This window comes from Piliocolobus tephrosceles, chromosome 13 (genome assembly GCF_002776525.5).
Source record: "Piliocolobus tephrosceles isolate RC106 chromosome 13, ASM277652v3, whole genome shotgun sequence".
Lineage (NCBI taxonomy): Eukaryota > Metazoa > Chordata > Mammalia > Primates > Cercopithecidae > Piliocolobus > Piliocolobus tephrosceles.
The window spans coordinates 118033237-118053440 of record NC_045446.1 but is presented as its reverse complement, the minus strand read 5'-3'; the positions used below and the strand labels follow the sequence as shown (position 1 = coordinate 118053440).

Here is a 20204-nt window from a genome sequence, read left to right as displayed (position 1 = left end):
CCTGGGTGGCAGAGCAAGACCTTGTCTCAAAAAAAAAAAAAAAAATTTTTTAAAGGCAGAGTTTTGTGCAGAGAATGAAATGTGAGTGAAACAGCTTAGAGTGTTCGGAAATAGTTGTTACTATACATAAGAATCCATTGTGAAAAAGTATGGTTTTAGAACCATGTCACATGGAAGAGCTATTTATAATACATATTGAGATAATTAAATAGCAGTTTTGAAAAAAATTCACACTTCATCATACTGAAACTTCAAAAGTATAAGTTAACCATTTTAAACTTATAAAATTGCCAATGTGAACTGATTTTGTTTTGAGATAAAATAAATAGCTTTCTCAAATTTAAACAAAAACCATAAAGAGATGCTTAAATATAATGAAAAATAACAATGTAGAGGGAGAGGTACCATAGACCAGGAAATATAATCATTTTTTGAATATGATGAAATGCTACTATTATAGTGTATGAGAATATCATTTCAGATTTTTTAGAAGATTAAAGTTCCTGAGTAAAAGAATGGAGAAAAGATACAAACATTACACAGAAAAATGTTTATCCTATTTGTAATCATGGAAATATATCTTTAGGCAATTTTGAAATACCATTTTACTTTGGTAAATATTAAAATAACAAAGCTATTTTTCTGAATTATGATATCCAGTGCCATAAATATAGCAGTGATTTTTACCAGTAGGTTCAGAATCGTTGGTTTCAGGAAGTTCTGAGTTAGCACTACCTTTTTGGGAAACATTTGACATTTCATAGCAAGACACTTTATAGTGTTCCTTTCATCTAAGGAATCCATCCTTAGGGACTTATCTTAATGTTATAATTAAATAGAAATAAAAGTGTTCATCATAGCATAATGTATGAGAACAAAGAAAATGAAATACCCAACTTTGGGAGAATGTTCTTTTTTGAAATGAGGTTTCACTCTGTCATCCACACTGGAGTGCAGTGGCACAATCTCAGCTCACTGCAACCTCTGCCTCCTGGGCGCAAGCTGTCCTCCTGCCTCAGTTTCCTGAATAGCTGGGACTATAGGCATGCACCACCACACCCAGCTAATTTTTGTATTTTTTTTGTAGAGGTGGGATTTTGCCATGTTGGCCAGGCTGATCTCAAACTCCTGGACTCAAGCGACCCACCCACCTCGGCCTCCCAAAATGCTGGGATTACAAGCCTGAGCCACCAGACCCATACAGGGGAATGTTCTATAAATGCTGAAGCTATTAAAAATTTTAAGTTTGGGCTGGGTTAGATGGCTTATGCCTGTTATCCTAGTATTTTGGGAGGCCAAGTTAGGAGGATCGCTGGAGGCCGGGAGTTTACACCAGCCTGGGCAGCATAGCAAAACCCCATTTATACAGGAAAAAAAACCAAAACGAGCTGTGCATGGTGGCACACACCCATACTCTTAGCTAGTTCAGAGGCTGAGGTCAGGGGATTGCTGGACCCCAGGAGTTGGAGACTACAGTAAGCTATCATCCTGCCACTGCACTCCAGCCTGGGCAACAGGGCAAAACCCTGTCTCTAAATAAATAAATCAAATAAGTTTGAATACAATGTAGGAACCTGAAAAATATTATCTATAAATAGTAGATACAACTTTTGAAAGTGGATACTTAGGTGATATGAAAAGTGAATATAATTATAGTAAAGTATTAGAGAATATTGTTTAGATTTTTTTTCTTAGTTATCTTGCTTTTTCAATTAAAAAAATTAGAGGAATATTGGAAATGAATTTAATAATTCATTAATCCCTCTTTGCCAAGTTAAACTCAAATGACTAGAAAAAAATTAACTTGTGACATTAAAGTGTAATTGAAATTCAGTAAACCTTAGGAGCCAGAAACCTCGAAGACCGAGGTCAGATATATTATACTTGGCATATTAAAATAATTTCCTGTTTCATCAGGGTTGCTAATAAATGAATAAATATTCATAAGAAGGATATTCATTTGAATATTCAAATGAAGCCTAAATTAGCAGGAGAAGGGAAACCTTTGAAGTTTATTAACTAAAATTTTAATTAGGAAATAAAACTTTTTTAATAACCAAGTGATTTAGTAGTTTGTCTTTGATTTAATGAATATGTGAGGAATTTCAGTTTTTTCGGATTTTAAGACTTCATAGGGGGCTGGGAGTGGTGGCTCATGCCTGTAATCTTAGCTCTTTGGGAAGCCAAGATGGGAAGAGCACCTGAGTCTAGGAGTTTGAGACCAGCCTGGGAAACATGGCATGTTTAATGCCATGTAACATGTTAAACCTTGCTTAGATGTGATCATTAATATGAAAAAGAGGCCTGGCGTGGTGGCTCACTCCTGTAATCCCAGCACTTTGGGAGGCCGAGACAGGCAGATCACCTGAGGTCAGGAGTTCAAGACCATCCTGGCCAATATGGTGAAATCCTGTCTCTACTAAAAATACAAAAATTGGCCGGGCGTGGTGGCACATGCCTGTAATCCTAGCTACTCAGGAGGCTGAGGCAGGAGAATTGCTTGAACCTGGGAGGTGGAGGTTGCAGTGAGCCAAGATCTCACCATCACGTTTGGGTGACAAGAGCAAGACTCCATCTCAAAAAAAAAAGAAAAAGAAATTGAAAGAGAGTTTTTCAATTTGTCCTGCCATGCTCATTAGCTTTCCAATATCAATTCAATTTTAGTTGTACTTAGAAGTTTCAGTTATGTTTCCATTCTTCATAAGGTTGATGGGGAGGACGGAGGCTATGATATCACTTCTTTCTGAAAAGTAGCAGGTTAAACTACAGTATTCATCTTTTGCCTAATTATGATAAAAGCTATTTGAGTGGAACAGTATCATTGATTTTTTTTTGTAGAGACACTGTCTTTACAAAAAAATTTTTTAAATTAGCTGAGCATGGTGGCACGTGCCTGTGGTTCCAGCTACTTGAGAGGTTGAGGTGGGAGGATCTCGTGAGCCTAGGAGGTCCAGGATGCAGTGAGCCATGATCACACCATGGCACTCCAGCCTAGGCAACAGAATGAGACCCTATCTCAAAAAAAAAAAAAAAAAAAAAAGACTTCATATGTATTGTCACATGGCCTATAACCACAGTTATACCATATGTGTGTATATATTTACACATACATATATAGAGAGAGGGAGAGACTATTTTAAAGTCTAAAACAATTAGAATTGAATGTGTATTTTAAACTCTAAAATAATTAGAATAAAATGAAGAAAAAATGATTATATACATAATTGTGAGGAGAGATGAGACACATACAGTGTATATAATATTGATATGTATCATATAATTGTCTTTCTCAAAGTTTAGACTTTAACATAGTGTCTTTACCCTAAACAAAATTAACCTTGCACTAGATTTTTCTGAGAAGGAAGCTCATATCAAAATTACATTTTATGTGCTTGCTTCGACAGCACATATACTAAAATTTGAACAATACAGAGATAAGCGTGACCCCTGCACAAAAATGACACACAAATTCATGAAGCATTCCATATAAAATAAAATTATGTTTTGGTAAGTGGTTAATTCTCTGAATATTTCCTAGTGAAAAATCAGCTTTATAGAGAGATTATCCTATTATACTTTCTGAACTTCTGAGTACCTCTCTGTTGGAGCAAGTGACAAACTTGACTTGTGTCTTCTGTTCAAAGTGTTGTAAGAAGTCACATAGGAACCTGACAAGGCCATTGCCTTTTTATTCTTTTGTGTGTGGTCCCTGGTGTTCAGTCAGGATTCAGGATAATCATACAGAGTTTTAGCTATCACAAAGCAGTGTTCATAATTGAGTTTATTAAACATTATATCACAGTTATTTGTGGAACTGATTGTTTAAAAATCTGTCCACAAAAAAAAGAAATAAATACAAATCTGCATACATAGTACCTGTTTTGAGCATAGATTATACTAATATGTCATTTACTTTGGCATCCTTTTGTTTTATTTTGTTTTGTTTTGTTTTGTTTTGTCATGGAGTTTTGCTCTTGTTGCCCAGGCTGGAGTGCAATGGCACAATCTCAGCTCACTGCAACCTCTGCCTCCCAGGTTCAAGCGATTCTCCTGCCTCAGCCTCCTGAGTAGCTGGGATTACAAGCGCCCACCACCATGCCTAGCTAATTTTTTTTTTTTTTTCTGTATTTTTTGGTAGAGACAGGGTTTCACCATATTGGCCAGGCTGGTCTTGAACTCCTGACCTCAGGTGATCCACCTGTCTCAGCCCCCAAAGTGCTGGGATTACAGGCATGAGCCCCTGCCCCCAGCCTACTTTGGCATCCCTAACTATAGCTTTAAAATGTTTTTGTTGTTGTTGTTGTGACGTTAATGTCTTTTTCTGGTATCATTGATTTTTTTTCATAAGGCTTAGTATTTTTTTTTTTTCTGTACATATTTAAAACTGAATTTCATTAAAAATTTGAATTGAGATCACTAAAACAAAATAGTGAAAGGTTTATATAAAACTAGGTAAAATTATGTTTGGTACAAAATATTACAAATATTTTGAAACCCTCGGAGAGGACTCTGTTGCCTGAACATATTTCTGTGTTGTAGTATATGCACAAAATTTTAGATCAGAGAAATGTAGGAAAAGGCAAGGGCCAAATAGCCCCAGAAATTAATCCTTTAGGTAGTCATATTAGGTAGAATCATGATGCACGTTCTAATAAGTAACACTATACTTGTGTCCCTTTAGCCTGGAAACCACTTCCCTGAAACTGAAACTGAGCTTTTTCATCTGTATCTGTAATGCTTTCATGATGCCTGGAAAATAGAAGAGATTTAATAAATACATGATTGATGAGTGAGTGAGCGAGTGGATGAGTGAAGAGAAAAGAGCCAAAACGAAACCAAAACTGTCAAGAAAAAAAAAATCAAAGATCAATTCTTGTCATACTTATTTCTTACTTCTTTTAGCTATATTCTAGTTTTAAGGATCATCGATTTTAATTTAAATATATACTTCTTATTCTGTTGTCATATGATGATATTTTTAAAACTAAGAATGTAAAATCAAAGTAAATCAGAAGTGTATTATGTGGAGAATGTGGGAATGATTCTGAAAATCATACCGTCTTTTGGAGGAAGCATTTTGGAGGTTTCTAATGTTATATTTTGACTGGGTCATTATTTGGTGTGCATTTGGCTGGTTTGTTAGATGGTTTGGGGGTAGCTAGCAAAGTGCCTTTTTTTAAAACTAGGATTTTTTTTACAAAACATCATATATTGGATTCTTATACTGCTTTTCTACTCTTTCGTACAAAAATAAAACAGATCTTTTCTCCTTTTTTCTTCAGACATTGTTTTTCAGTTTCTGCTCTCCTTTCTTCAAGATTCAAGTTTATGCTTTTCTTTCATTTTGCCAGCCATTTATATTAAATGACTCTTTTGTCTCCCTTAAGCTTATAAGTAATAGTTATGTAATTTTGTTTATTAAGCTCATTATGTGATTGTTGTGTACACAATCAGTCCTTCTACTCAGGGAACACAAAATATAAGAAAACGATTCAGATGCTTGCTATGAAGTATTACGAGTGTAGATACTTGGTCATATTATCAGGAAAAGACCTCTAATTCTCCATATTTTCAACATTTTCCTACTTATTTGGAAGAATAAACAGATATGAAGCTAATAACATATAGATATTCACATCCAATGAAAATTACCAATGCTTTTTTTTTAATAAATGGTAGCTTATTTTTATGAAAAATTTATATGTGCTGGGAGAGCCTGATAATATGGAAATAAAATACTGTGCTCTGAAGGGTTTTTCTCGAAGACAAACCTTCTGTGTACCTGGGTGAATTAGCATGCTAATTTGGAGCATATATGATGAGAAGCATCTTTTCAGTGCTTTACAGGAAAGAATTTTAACTATTTTCCTAAGAATGATGTTAATTATCCCAGTAATCTCTAAATATACCCTTTGAAGCAGGTGACTGAAATTTTCTAGCCCCAAATTTTATTATTCCACTTCCAGTTTTTAAAATTGAAACCTAAGACACCAAGGTTATCATTGGTGGGACAATGTTAGAAATAGAACCCAAGCTTTTATAAAGATACTATGTATTTTGCATATCATTTCGACACAAAGGTTGCTTCTAATGTCAATTAAATCCACAAGAAGTACCCAGCAATTCCACCTGCCCTTCATCTTTACTACCTAAACATAACCTTTTCTTGTTACTGAAAGTCTTGAATGTTTAGAGGCAGAAAGCATATAGTTGAAAATGTATTCATATGAACAAGTTCCATATGAAAACTAAGGTTCCTTCCCAGCTAACTTGACCAGATAATGACTATTTCAGGCTCTCGGGGCACTGGTAAATTAATTCACTTGCTAATTTTACACATTGTGTCAGGACAGTGTTCCTGAGTTTTAAATACACAAAGATGAATGATGCATGGTTTTGCTCCTGAAGAACCTGCAGTCAGAAAAGGGTAATAATTGTATAAACAAATCAATGATAATTTGAAATATTGTTCTATGAGCATATAGAACACAGTGCTTAGCCACCTCTACTGGTGGATATTCAGTGAAGGCTCGCTTAAAAGTGAGAGTTTAGGCCCGGCGTGGTGGCTCACACCTTTAATCCCAGTACTTGGGAGTCCAAGGCGGGCGGATCACGAGGTCAGGAGATCGAGACCATCCTGGCTCACACGGTGAAACCCAGTCTCTACTAAAAAATACAAAAAAAAAAATTAACCGGGCGTGGTGGCGGGCACCTGTAGTCCCCAGCTACTCGGGAGGCTGAGGTAGGAGAATGTCATGAACCCGGGAGGTGGAGCTTGCAGTGAGCCGGGATCATGCCACTGCACTCCAGCCTGAGCGACAGAGCGAGACTCCATCTCAAAAAATAAAAATAAAAATAAAGAGTGATAGTTTAGCTGGATTTTGAACAATAGACAAGAATTTTCTATATGAAGAGGGTTATGGGAGAGAGTCCAGCTAGAGGAAATTGTTTTGTGAAGAAGTCATAGGATGATTGGTTTGTATGGCAAAAGGTAACACTTCACTTGGCCTAGTATACCATGGAATACTATGCAGCCATAAAAAAGGATGAGTTCATGTCCTTTGCAGGGACATGGGTGAAGCTGGAAGCCATCATTCTCAGCAAACTATCACAAGAACAGAAAACCAAACACCACATCTTCTCACTCATAAGTGGGAGTTGAACAATGAGAGCACATGGACATAGGGAGGGGAACATCACACGCCGGGGCCTGTGACGGGATGGGGGGGGCAGGGGGGTGGGGGGCTAGGGGAGGGATAACATTAGGAGAAATACCCAATGTGGTTGACAAGTTGATGGGTACAGCAAACCACCATGGCACGTGTATACTTACGTAACAAAACTGCATGTTCTGCACATCTACCCCAGAACTTAAAGTATAATAAGAAAAAAATATATATATATAGTGTGTATATATATATATCTTATCTATATATCTATATAATAAAGGTGTGTGTGTGTGTGTGTATGTGTGTGTGTGTGAAATAAAACAAAACAAAAGCATCGGCTCTGTACTTGGACTGCCTGAGTTGGAATCTCTGACTTCTGCTACTGTTTCCTGCCTGCCCTTGGGTAAAACTTACTCTAAGATAAATTTTCTTCTCTGTAAAAATGGGAATGTGATAGTACTTTCCTTGTAGGATTTCTCTGAAAATCAGAGAGTATCCATTGTAAAGTTCTTAGCAAGGCATATATTTAGTACTTAATACTATCAGCTGCTGGTTTTTGTTTTCTGATTTATTTTTTAATCAAAGATAAGGAGGTTAAGTTTTAAATGTTGTTATAGGATCTGACAGAATTTAAAGATGGACTCCAGGAAGGACAGCAAAAGTCAGGAAAACCAAGGAAAAGTTGGTTGTAATAATAAAGGAATGACAATATACTGTTAATGAAATACATTCACTAAAATTATCTAATTAAAATGTCTTATTTGTTTCATTTGCCACTCTGAATGTTTCATCTCTAGTATAGTAGCTCTTTGCAGACCAAATTTTCCAAGCATTTCTTTTCAAGAATTTTAACTAACCCTATCAAATTATCGTACTAAAGTCTGTAAACTCATCAATCTGCATTGCAAAACAACTAACATTAAATTCTCAGCTATTATAAATGTTTGAATGGTTATAAAATTTTGTATCATATACTTTGAAAATTCTGTTCTATTCTGCATGCCCCATCATAGCTGTCCAGTGTATATTCATGGAGCTAACCAGAGAGAGTGCCCTTTGTCATGAGCTGATAATATAAAGGCAAAATGTCAGTAAAGTTAATGTAAATATGGCCAGGAAGTTACAAGATTCCATCTATTTAAAATTGCCTTGGCCTTTGTATTATATTGGTGTTTTGTTTATTGAATAAAGTCAGAATTTGCATTAACTATGAAAATATAGAAGATACTTTTTTAGAAGCAAAACTTTGCAGCACTTACAAGCAATTATATTGTTGAGATTTAACTTTATATATTCATTTGCTGTATCTGAAAGTCAGCTGAACAGCTGTATTTCTTAAAAATCTGGCATGGTGTTAGGACTAAACAGTTCACTGTAATGTGTAACTGTAACATGATCTAAATGAGTCTACTGCAGAAGAGAGACTGTCCTGATAATGTATGAACTCTTTTACTCAGTTAAATGTCATGACATAGAACCAGTCTTGATTATTCAGGAATTAGTTATGTAGTTTAGGTGGGAAATTAAATAAATATACCCTCATCATTTTTTGTAGTGGATTAATTTTTGCCCCTTTTAACTTGAATTTACAAATTTTATTTTGCTTTTGTGAACTAAGACTATCTTATTTTTTGGCGACTTTGGTTCCAATGAATACTACCAATTTAATCTATTTCTTTAAAAATTCTCTTTAGTGCCCCAGGTTCTTCAAAGCTGCACAGCATTCATTGAGAGATATGGCATTGTGGATGGAATATATCGCCTTTCTGGTGTTGCCTCCAATATCCAGAGACTACGGTAAAATCTTACATGGCACTTTTTCACTCAACTAATTAAAATGAAAATATTTTAAAGTGGATTCACTTACTTTGATAACCTATTTTCATTAAAGATAATTTAGATAAAATAGGAAAAAATATCTGTGTTATTCTCTGTGTATACTTTTCTAAATGGCATTTTTTTCATCTAGTATCAGAGAACCGTGCACCTTAATCTCTTCAGTACTTGTAGTTTGTCTCTTTATAATGTTTGAAGATTTTAGCAAATTGAGTTTGAACCAATGACAGCCATGAGAGATAAAATTTGCATTATAATAGAATTATTCTTTAGGTGTTAATTAAAATGGATGGGAATGGAACATTTTATAATCTCCTTTGACCCTGATTCTGTGTATATGTTCAAGTATGCATCTCTACATATTTCACGTCCTCCCCAAATCTTCTCTGAGACAAAAACAGTGACAAACTCTGTGCCAGCAATATTTTATTTTTGCTTAATCTCTTGGATTCTAGATTGTTCTTGATATGCCATTACCCTTTCTTTTTTACTGTAGTACATGGTAACTGCCATTATTCTGTAGAGATTTTAATATTTTAATGGATCACAGAACCCATCTTGGTTTTGGGGAATATATGGCTTGAAAGATACATAAATTAGTTCTTGTACTAAAGACAGTTTCAGTCTTCAGTTTAAGACAAAGTAAATCTCATATTCATATTGTACACACACATTAATCCTCTAGGTGGATGATAAGTGGTCTCATGCCTGTGGATTAGTATTAATTAACCTCCTGGAGAGTGAGCTTAATCTCCCTTAGTATTCTGTGTACAACTTTTATTTTACTCATTCTAATGATACACATTTTCCTGCCTATTAAAATTTGTTGTTAGCTAGGAATTGCTTTATGTTGTTTCTGACTTTTTTTATCCTGCTTCAGGAAGGCATTTCTGTGTTGTACAGTTTGTATCTGAGGAATTTCTGTTCATAGGTTTTCATGGATCCATTGCCATTCAATGCTGGTCTCTGGAATTGCCAAAATATTGGATATTCAAGTCATTAGCAATTAGGAGTCCTGTTTTCAGACTGTTGTACTATAAGAGCTGTTCATTCATATGTATCTCAGAGGCTATTGTTCATTTTAATATTAAAGCTGTGCCCTTAATTTCCACATGGAAAGACATCTGTCTTGTACTAAGACATCCGGTTATTGCTGAAGTCCAAACATAACTTAAATGATATATAATAAATGGAAGATAATTGCAACTCACTGAGATAGAGCTGAACACTCTTGGGGCTTATGCTTTCTGTTTTTAAGACACATATTTGCTCTCCTCAATCAAGCGATTTGCTTGTCCTCTTCTATGTCAGCCATGAATTTGACTCTGAGCACGTCCCCGACCTGACGAAAGAACCGTATGTTCAAGACATCCATTCTGTGGGCTCCCTATGTAAGCTGTACTTCCGGGAACTCCCAAACCCTCTGCTTACCTACCAGCTGTATGAGAAGTTTTCTGTGAGTACAGGCTACTTTTGATCTAACTCTTTGTGGAACTTTACTGTGCTTTTGTTCAAAACACGTGACCATTGGTTTGGTCACATGTAAGAAATAGTTCTGTGACCGAAATGACTCCTTAAAAAAAAGAAATATTGCCAGCTAGTCAGTGGTCTTCGCTGTTTTCACATTGTCGTTCTTGTGCTTTCTGACTTTGAGCTGCTAATCTTGTCACCCTTAATACTGATTACCATCAAGCCTTTTAAAAATTAGTTTCGTCGGCCTCAGTGTTCACACTGTGCAGAAACCGTTGACTTCCTTAATACAATATTGTGTTTCCTCGCCATTTCGCATCCAAGAGCAAAGCAAGTTGATCTCAGAGTGAAAACTGAATTGTAAGTGAAGAACTTTCATTGTTACCAACAGAGCTCACTAGTTTGTTTTGTACCGTAACTGTTCTAGGATGCAGTTTCAGCAGCAACAGACGAAGAAAGGCTGATAAAAATCCACGATGTCATCCAGCAGCTCCCCCCACCACACTACAGGTCAGCCACAGTGGGTAAATACCAGGCAGAGGTAGAAGTCAGTTGACCTGTAAACGTTTTTTTTTTTTTTTTCCTTTGAATTTCTATTTAAACTTCCTTGGAGTTCTAATTAAACTTCCATTATATATATATATATACACACACACACACACTAGATGTATGTTTGTATATATATATGTTTATGTATAGATATTCATTTGTCCTTAGATCCCCAGGGCCTGGCACACTGCTTAGCATTCTATAGGTACTTAAAGGTTGAATGAATGAATGGATGGATGGACAAAAGGATGGCTGACTAAACTTGGGGGTTTTTTGTTTGTTTTAGTTTCTTCTTTGGTTTTGTTGTTGTTGCTACTTTTTAAAACCTAATTTGATTTGTGTGTTAATTTGGACTCTTGGAAATATTTGTGCTATGTCTGAGAAAGCCAGAATAAAATTGAAGGTTACTTTGCCAGTTAGAAAAAGAAAACAGTAGAAACTAGATTCTAGTATGCAAAGAAACAAAAGATACATTTTAAAATTCCAGTTACTGACAAGAAATTAAATTCAGCAGATGTTCTAGTAATATGCAAATTAAGTAATTTTTTTTTTTTTTCAAAATGACATTGCTTATGTATATGTTTCAAAAATCAGTACTATAGGCCAGGTGCCGTGGCTCATACCTGTAATCCCAGCACTTTGGGAGGCCGAGGTGGGTGGATCACCTGAGGTGAGGAGTTCGAGACCAGCCTGGCCAACATGAAGAAACCCCATGTCTACTAAAAATACAAAATTAGCCAGGCATGGTAGCGTGTACCTATAATCCCAATGACTTGGACGCTGAGGCAGGAGAATCACTTGAACTTGGGAAGTGGAGGTTGCAGTGAGCCGAGATCGTGCCACTGCACTCCAGCTGGACAACAAAGCGAGACTCCATTAAAAAAAATAAATTCTAATTGTGGTTTCTGTTTAATGTTTATCACCTTTGCACCATTGTAAATGTCAAAAAATCATAAATTGAACTTCAACGTTGTAAGTTGGAGACTATCTATATACAGTCTTTCTAAAACATAAGGTACATGAGGTCATGAATTCTGTCTTGTTTATCACTGCATTTCCAGAATAGAGTCTTGAGATAGATGTTCAATAATATACACTGCATATATATTTTATATCTTCTGTACACTATTTTATAGCTTGACTATAGATACTTAAATGTATATATATCCTAATATCCTCTTTGCCTGTCTTCTAATATATATTATATTACTTACCATGCATATATGCCCTACCTGGATTTTATACCTTGTCTGCTATTAATGTGTACATGTATATCTCCTGCTTTATAATGTATACAATATATTATGTAACTCTTTTCTTCACTATAACTTATATGTGTGTGTATCTCCTACTTTATATATCTTTTGGTGGACTTTTTATCCAAAATTTTAACATCAACATTTCTGAATTCCTCAGATGTTCTTGAAAAGCGTAATTTTCAATCGTGTTCTCTCATTTGGATATGCCATATGTTGTTTAACCTTTCACAGTTTGCATATTTAATCTACGTATATGGTGGTATGGGGTCTTTTCTTTTTCCTTTTTTTTTTTTTTTTTTTTTTGAGGCAGGGTTTCACTCTGTTACCCAGGCTGGAGTGCAGTGTCACAATCTTGGCTCCCTGCAACCTCTGCCTCCCAGGCTCAAGTGATTCTCCCACCTCAGCTCCCCAAGTAGCCAGCACCACTGGCACAAACCACCATGCCCAGCTAATTTTTTGTATTTTTGGTAGAGATGGGGTTTTGCCATGTTGCCTAGGCTGGTCTCAAACTCCTGAGCTCAGGCGATCCACCCACCTCAGCATCCCAAAGTGCTGGGATTACAGGTGTGAGCCACTGCGCCCGGCCTTCCTTTTCCGATTTTGAATATTACTATGAGGGCCATCCTTTTATATGGAATCTAGATTATGTTTTTTATTACAGGATAATGACCTGGCAGTGAAATTCTAGAAATCTAAATTTTATTCTCAATATTAGACTACAATATCCAAATTACGTTCCAGATTGCGAAGTTTTATGCAATTCGCAGTCTCATCTGCTGAATATAAAAGTGCTCATTTTGTGGAATCCTAAAATTCTACATTAACTTTTAAAAACGTCTTTATAATTAGATAGGCAAACCAAATAGATGTCTTTGGTTTTTTAAATTTGCAATTCTTATAAAATACATTTCTGAAGTCCTTTAATCATTCCCTTCATTCACCTTCCTCGAGTAATAAAATTTTACATGATTTTCTAAATGCATTTCTCAAGCTTCTCACCTCTATGTCATACCCAGGCCAACCTCACTTTGGTTTGTCTTTCCTTACTTAATTATATACAGGAGAGACAGACAATTACCATTTTAACTGTAAAGCAACTACAGTGCCCTTCAATGTGCAGGCACTTTGGAACCACTCTGACCTTGATTTGAAATGCAGCACTACCACTGCTAGTCGGCAACCTTGACTTTGTCCTTGGTACAAGGGGAATGGTAATTCTGTGCTTGTTAGAGCTCTTACGAGAATTAAAATGAGACTGCTGGTAAAAGCCTCTTGAACAATGCCTAATGCCGAGTCTAACTGTTAAATTCCTTTTCCTCTCAAATTCATGTTAGGTCCATCTGAATCTTTGTGGCTCATATGTAGACCATATTTTATCTTTTATTACTGTTTCATGTAATAAAGCCTTGTATTTCTGTCTCCCATTCATTGTCCCTTTTTTTTTTTTTTTTATGTGTGTGTGAGACAGGGTCTCACTCTGTCACCCAGTCTGGAGTGCAGTGGCATGATCACAGCCCACTGCAGCCTCAGCCTTCCTGGGCTGAAGCAATCCTCCTGCCTTAGCCTCCCGAGTAGCTGGCACTACAGGCATGCACCACCACACCGAGCTAATTGTTTTTATACTTTTTGTAGAGATGGGGTTTCACTGTGTTCCCCAGGCTGTTCTTGAACTCTCGAGTTCAAGTGATCTGTCTGCCTCAGCCTCCCAGACTGCTGAGATTACAGGCATGAGCCATCACACCCAGCCCATTGTCTTCAATAGTTTTACCCTGGGTACTATTAGGTGGGACACTTTGAGACATGCTAGGTGATAGATAATACCTCTGTGTATGCATGCACGCACGTGCGCGAGCACACACATACACGCACACACACTCGGCACTTACCTGGTTTAACTCACATTTAAGCTGATCATGTTTTGTTCTCAGAAATACTCTTCCCTGTTGTTTAATCTCAATATATATGGAATTGTTTAAGTAAAGCAAATTTTAAGTAGTCAAGATAAACCAGAATATGAGTATTTGAATTAGGCTCTTTATTTCAAAAGCATATCCTTTGCTCAAATATTCTCCCCTTGATGCCTATTGGAATTTTTCTTGTAACTGTTTTTAGACTTTTGAGACATTACTGTTTTCTTTCATAGAAGTGTTGAAGTCCTTTCCTGTTAGTGTGTCTGCTGCAAGTAGAATGGCATAACTTCAAAATGTTATTTGTTCCAGAAACTAGCTTTGGTGAAGGATTCACTTCTAATAAGTAATATTTCAACCTGTTAAGCAGGAAAAAAGTTTTCTTGGGTTTGTACGGTCCCTTTCTTCATTTTGCTATTGCAGACTTAGAAATTAATTAGTAGATTTTTATGTTCTATACTGCTCCATCATGTTTCTTTCTGTTAATATGTTGTGTTTTATTTTCAGAACACTGGAGTTCCTGATGAGACATTTGTCTCTTCTAGCTGACTATTGTTCCATCACAAATATGCATGCAAAAAATCTAGCAATTGTTTGGGCTCCAAACCTGTTAAGGTAATTTGCATTTCACTTATGACTTTTAGTACAACTAATCCTAAATAAAAGGCTGATTCATCAGTGTTCCTTAAGGAAATTTTTAAAAGATAAAACAAATCTGTTCTTTTTATTTGCGTCTCCATAAAACAGGCAACTGGGCCTTACCTCGGGGACAGTAAAAGTATGATTTCTGGGGGCTGGGCATGGTGGCTAACGCCTGTAATCCCAGCACTTTGGGAGGCTGAGGCAGGCGGATCATGAGGTCAGGAGGTCGAGACCATCCTGGCTAACATGGTGAAACCCCATCTGTACTAAAAATACAAAAAATTAGCTGGGCGTGATGGAGGGCACCTGTAGTCCCAGCTACTTGGGAGGCTGAGGCAGGAGAATGGCGTGAACCTGGGAGGTGAAGCTTGCAGTGAGCCGAGATTGCACCACTGCACTCCAGCCTGGGTGCCAGAGTGAGACTCGCTCTCAAAAAAAAGAAAAAAAGTATAATTTCTTCCTCTGTTTGTCTGTGATTTACACGTTTTAAAAAAGAGGCCCTTTACGAATGCTATCTTTACAACTCTGTGGTGAAAATGTTTACCTCACAGATCAAAACAGATAGAATCTGCCTGCTTCAGTGGAACAGCAGCTTTCATGGAAGTGAGAATTCAGTCTGTGGTTGTTGAGTTCATCCTGAATCACGTTGATGTGCTCTTCAGTGGCAAAATCAGCATGGTCATGCAAGAAGGGGCAGGTACGACTCAGATGGGTTCTTTCCCTACCAGGAGTGTGTGTCTGAGCTTCTGAAGAAGTGGAAAACCACACATTTCTTATCGCAACAAAAAAAACATGTCGCTGGTATAAGGCAGCTAATAATGTGTGGCTGCTTACCAAAATGCACAGTTTGACAGTTATTTTGTGCGTATGTAGTGAATACTACATATTAGACCTATTTTGATCTAAGTTCATGACACATTAAAAAACTTGTCATTCATTATTGATGTATATGAAAGTATAAAATGGAACAGAAGAAGAAAAATTCCTTCCAAAACTAAAAATATCTGAGTGATTGATCACCTTTCCTCATATCTTTTAAGAAAGGAAAACAGTAATTAAAGAGTTTTATATGTGTGTATGTGTGTCACTGGTATGTCATCTTCAGTTTTTTATTTAATATAAAGCTTTTCTCATATCTTTTAAGAAAGGAAAACAGTTATTAAAGAATTTTATATGCATGTATGTGTGCCACTGGTGTGTCATCTTCAGTTTTTCATTTAATATAAAGCACTATGGGTTTTGCTATTTAAAATACTTGAAGCAAATGTGAAACAGCAGATAGGTAGATAGATGGAGAGATAGTTACTAACAAATTGAATCCACTAACACATAGTTGACTCTCTTCATCACCTTCCTTTTCTTTTTGAAGCTTCTCTATCAAGGCCCAAGTCCCTCCTGGTATCCTCTCCATCCACCAAACTGCTGACATTGGAAGAGGCCCAGGCACGAACACAAGCTCAGGTCAATTCTCCAATTGTGACGGAAAATAAATATATTGAAGTAGGAGAAGGACCTGCTGCACTTCAGGGGAAATTTCATACCATAATTGAGTTCCCACTTGAAAGGTAAAATTTGTTAAATCCTATTTTAGGATATGATTTTCATAGCTATGTCCTATTATTTTCTTTTAGTTTGCTTTTAACTTTGTATTTTAGTATTACTCTATCGAATTCTAGGCTAATCCCAGAGAAACCTGTTTATTCGAATATGGATGATACCACTTCATGGGGAATGATACAAATGATTCTTGCTTTACAACATAATGTAATTTTATAAAAGAAGAACGTCAGTTGTATAGGGAAAACTGTTTGGAAAAATGGGGATATACTGTCACTATATAGGGTTGATTTTTCTCTCTGAACTATGTTGTTTATAAATTTGTTTAGAAATAAGCTGTGTTAAACAGTTTATTCAGAAAGTCAGGAATGGACAGTGACTTGTTTGACATTGGTTCCACATTAAGGTTAGAAGAGATCAATAGTGCGGTCTCCCAACCAACAGCATCAGCATCACCTGGTGATAATTATTAGGATTGCACATTGTCCAGTCGTCCAGTCACACCCCAGACCCGCTGAATCAGAAACCCTGGGCGTGGGACCCAGCAATTGGTCATTCGTCTGACTTTCTAGGTGATTCTGATGTCTGCTAGGACTTGAGAACCACTGCAGCAGTTCACTCTTTCAATGTCCCTTCCAGCTCTGAAATTCTGTTACTCTAAAGAAATGATAATAACATGGTTTCTGTATCTTCTTTACTAGGTTATAGTAGGAAGACTAATGTATGTAAAAGTTATTTTTGATGTCTCTGCTACTCCTTTGGCTATTACACATGAATGTAAGGATTTTGATTCTCTGGATTGGGTAGTACTAATATAACTTTAGAATTTGTTCTTCCCGTATTTTAGTATACTCCTCTAACTTCCTTTCATTTCCTGTGACTAAAAACATTCTGTCAACCAAAAGTCGGAACATACTCTTTTACTTTGTCATCCTGAGTTTGTCTTCAGCATCTTGATTTTGTATTCTAGTTCCATAATTTTTTCAAAGATTCTTTATGGAGTAGTAGTTAAGAGAGTAGATATTGGGTTGTAGATAGGCCTGGGTTCCAATTCTGACTCCATCATTTAATAGTTTTATAATGTTAAGGAAGTTATTTGAACTTCTTAGTGTCATAATTTCCTTGGCTGCAAAATGAGAGTAGTAGTACCTACCTCCTGTGATTATATCTGATTTAAAGGAGATATTACATATAAGGCAGGTAGCACAGTGCCTGGCATTCGGTATATATTTGTTATTATTCTTAATCCTTGTCTTATTTTTTTGCCTTTATTCTCTACTCACACCTAAATCATTTTCTTTAACTCTGTATTATTTTTGAACACTTAATATTTCCTATTCCCAGATACATCTTATTCCCACTTATTTTGCAGTTTGTGAGGTTGGATCCAAATATGAAGACATGTATTAAAATGATCTTTGTGAAAATAGTTACTAATACTAAAATCCGCATGTTTAATATCCATTTTCTGCTTTGGCTGCCCTGTGTAGAGTGTGCCGTCTGGAAGGTGGATGTTTGCTTACTATTTCACTTATGCCTCTCCAGGCTGTTTGGTTCTTTCTGTCATGTGTTCATTTCTTTTCTGTAAGAAAAGACAGACCCATGGCTATCTTAATATTGATTGATTATTTTCTCTTTCATAGAAAGAGGCCTCAAAATAAGATGAAAAAGTCTCCTGTGGGTAGCTGGCGTTCCTTTTTCAACTTGGGGAAATCGTCGTCTGTTTCTAAACGAAAGCTGCAGCGGAATGAGAGTGAGCCTTCAGAGATGAAAGCCATGGCTCTGAAAGGTGAATGTCTGGGAGATTCTCACTTCTGGTGCTGTCATGATGGTCTTTGGTTGCTCTGGGCACATTCTTCACATATTGTTATGATCTGCTTCCGTAACATGTTCACAGTTGTGTCACACATGGAGTGTCTTCTTTCACCAATTCTTTATTCCTAAGCTGAAAAGTAATATTACATAAATGATACATAAATATGTAGAAGTATGCAATTTCTTTTCTTCAGGAAACTATATATATAGTGTTAATGTGATTAAATTCCCATATACCTTGTATATTGTTGTAAATAAATACTGCTATGGTATCTAAATTTATCGATCTGTATTTTTACAGATCTAAAAAAATTTCAAAACTGTGTTTCAACATACCTTTCAAGTTTGTAACTCTTTTAGCTGAAGAAGGTATTATTTATTAGGAGTCTCATTAATAGAGTATTTTATTAGATCAAATAAATCTATTACTGTTGAAAAACTGCTCTTTTAAAAATAATTTAAAAGCCATGTTCTATTGATAGTAACAACTTCTGAATCTAGGAAGAATAGTAGTACTTTCTTCTTAGTGTTTGAAGTATAATGTTCAATTCATTTAATTCGTCATTCAGTTTGCAATCATGTAGAGCACGTGCAAACTATTTTGATAGCAGGCTCTGCAGATAGAAAATTAAGGTACCACCTCTGCCTTCCAAGTCAAATTGGGAAGTCATACGTGTAAGAAAGTAAATTTTAGCACAGAATCATAGTTATTGAAATAGTGGTTTAGGCTAGGTACAATGGCTTACACTTACACTCCCAACATTTTGGGAGGCCAAGGCGGGAAGATCACTTGAAGCCAGGAGTTCAAGACCAGCCTTGGGCAACAAAGTGAGGCGTTGCATCTACCAAAAAAAAAAAGATAAATTGCAAATAAGCAAGGCTTGGTGGCACACACCTATAGTCTCAGCTACTCTAGAGGCTGAGGTAGGAGGATTGCTTGAGCCCAGGAGGTTGAGGCTGTGGTGAGCTATGGTTGTGCCATTGCACTCCAGCCTGGGTGACAAAGCGAGACATTGTCTCTTAAAAAATAAAAGAAATAGTTACATGAGATAGTGATAGTAGGAATTGTCAACTCTTATAGAGGAGGGGCTAGTGATTAGAAAATACAACCTTTGATATGGGTTGTCAAGGAGAAGTAGGGCTTCACCTAACTGACAAGGGACTAAGAATGGTATTTCAAGAGATGAGAGCAGAGTGAAAAGAAGCCAGTTGAGGGCTGAATTTTGGAGAGAAACCATGTTTAAAGGTGGGAAAGAAAGAATTGTCATGAGAGGAGAGTAAGAAGAAATGATTATAAAGGTAGGCAGAGAAAAAAAGATGCATGCTATCCTTAGCAGGGGAAGAAGGGGTTAAAAAGAAAGCATTCGTAGTGCTGCCAAGGGGTTAAAGAGGACGAAGATATTTAGCAAATAAGATTCACGTGTGTACGTAAAGTTACCTGTGTTCATATCCCAGAGTTCCTGTAACAAATTACCACAAGTCGAGTGGTAAAAAACAAACAGATTTTTTTTTTCCCTCGTGGCTCTGGAAGCTCAAAGTCTGAAATCAAGGTATCAGCAGGGCTGTGTTCGCTCCAAAGGCTCCAGGGAAAAATCCTTCCTTGCCTTTCCTAGCTCCTGGTGGCTCCTGGCATTCCTTGATGTGTAGCAGCATCCCTGCAATCTCTGCCTCCATGTCCACATGGCCGTCTCTGTGTCTCTGTGTTTTCTTACAAGGACACCAGTCATTGGGTGTAAGGCCCACTCCACATCTGGTATGATGTCATCTGAAGATATCATATTGGTCTTCAGGAAATGTGAAAGAAAGAAGCATCTTAGTTAATCTCTATGCTCAAATTCATAATCCTTTAGAAAAGAGATTTTTCACATGGGAAACCATTTAAGAACAGTATAACACATTATATAATAGAATACCAAATTGCTGTCAAAATGTACAGTTAATCACTCTCAAAAATTTAAATGTATGAAGAAACACACTGATCCCATTAACCACATATATAA

General features: G+C 36.5%; 1 protein-coding gene and 1 non-coding gene across 2 annotated transcripts in view; both read left to right on the top strand.

Annotated features, from left to right (window-relative positions):
• ARHGAP32 (Rho GTPase activating protein 32) overlaps positions 1-20204 on the top strand; it is a 215795-nt gene that overhangs the window by 183158 nt on the left and 12433 nt on the right. The window contains exons 12-18 of the mRNA XM_023208637.2: positions 8864-8966; positions 10317-10461; positions 10903-10985; positions 14698-14805; positions 15384-15529; positions 16202-16397; positions 18033-18178. Of these exons, the coding sequence (XP_023064405.2) occupies positions 8864-8966; positions 10317-10461; positions 10903-10985; positions 14698-14805; positions 15384-15529; positions 16202-16397; positions 18033-18178 (927 nt within the window). The remainder of the gene's footprint in view (positions 1-8863; positions 8967-10316; positions 10462-10902; positions 10986-14697; positions 14806-15383; positions 15530-16201; positions 16398-18032; positions 18179-20204) is intronic.
• On the top strand, positions 3389-3492 carry LOC111540371. Its single transcript, XR_002730958.1, has one exon. It is a non-coding gene; the product is annotated as a U6 spliceosomal RNA (small nuclear RNA).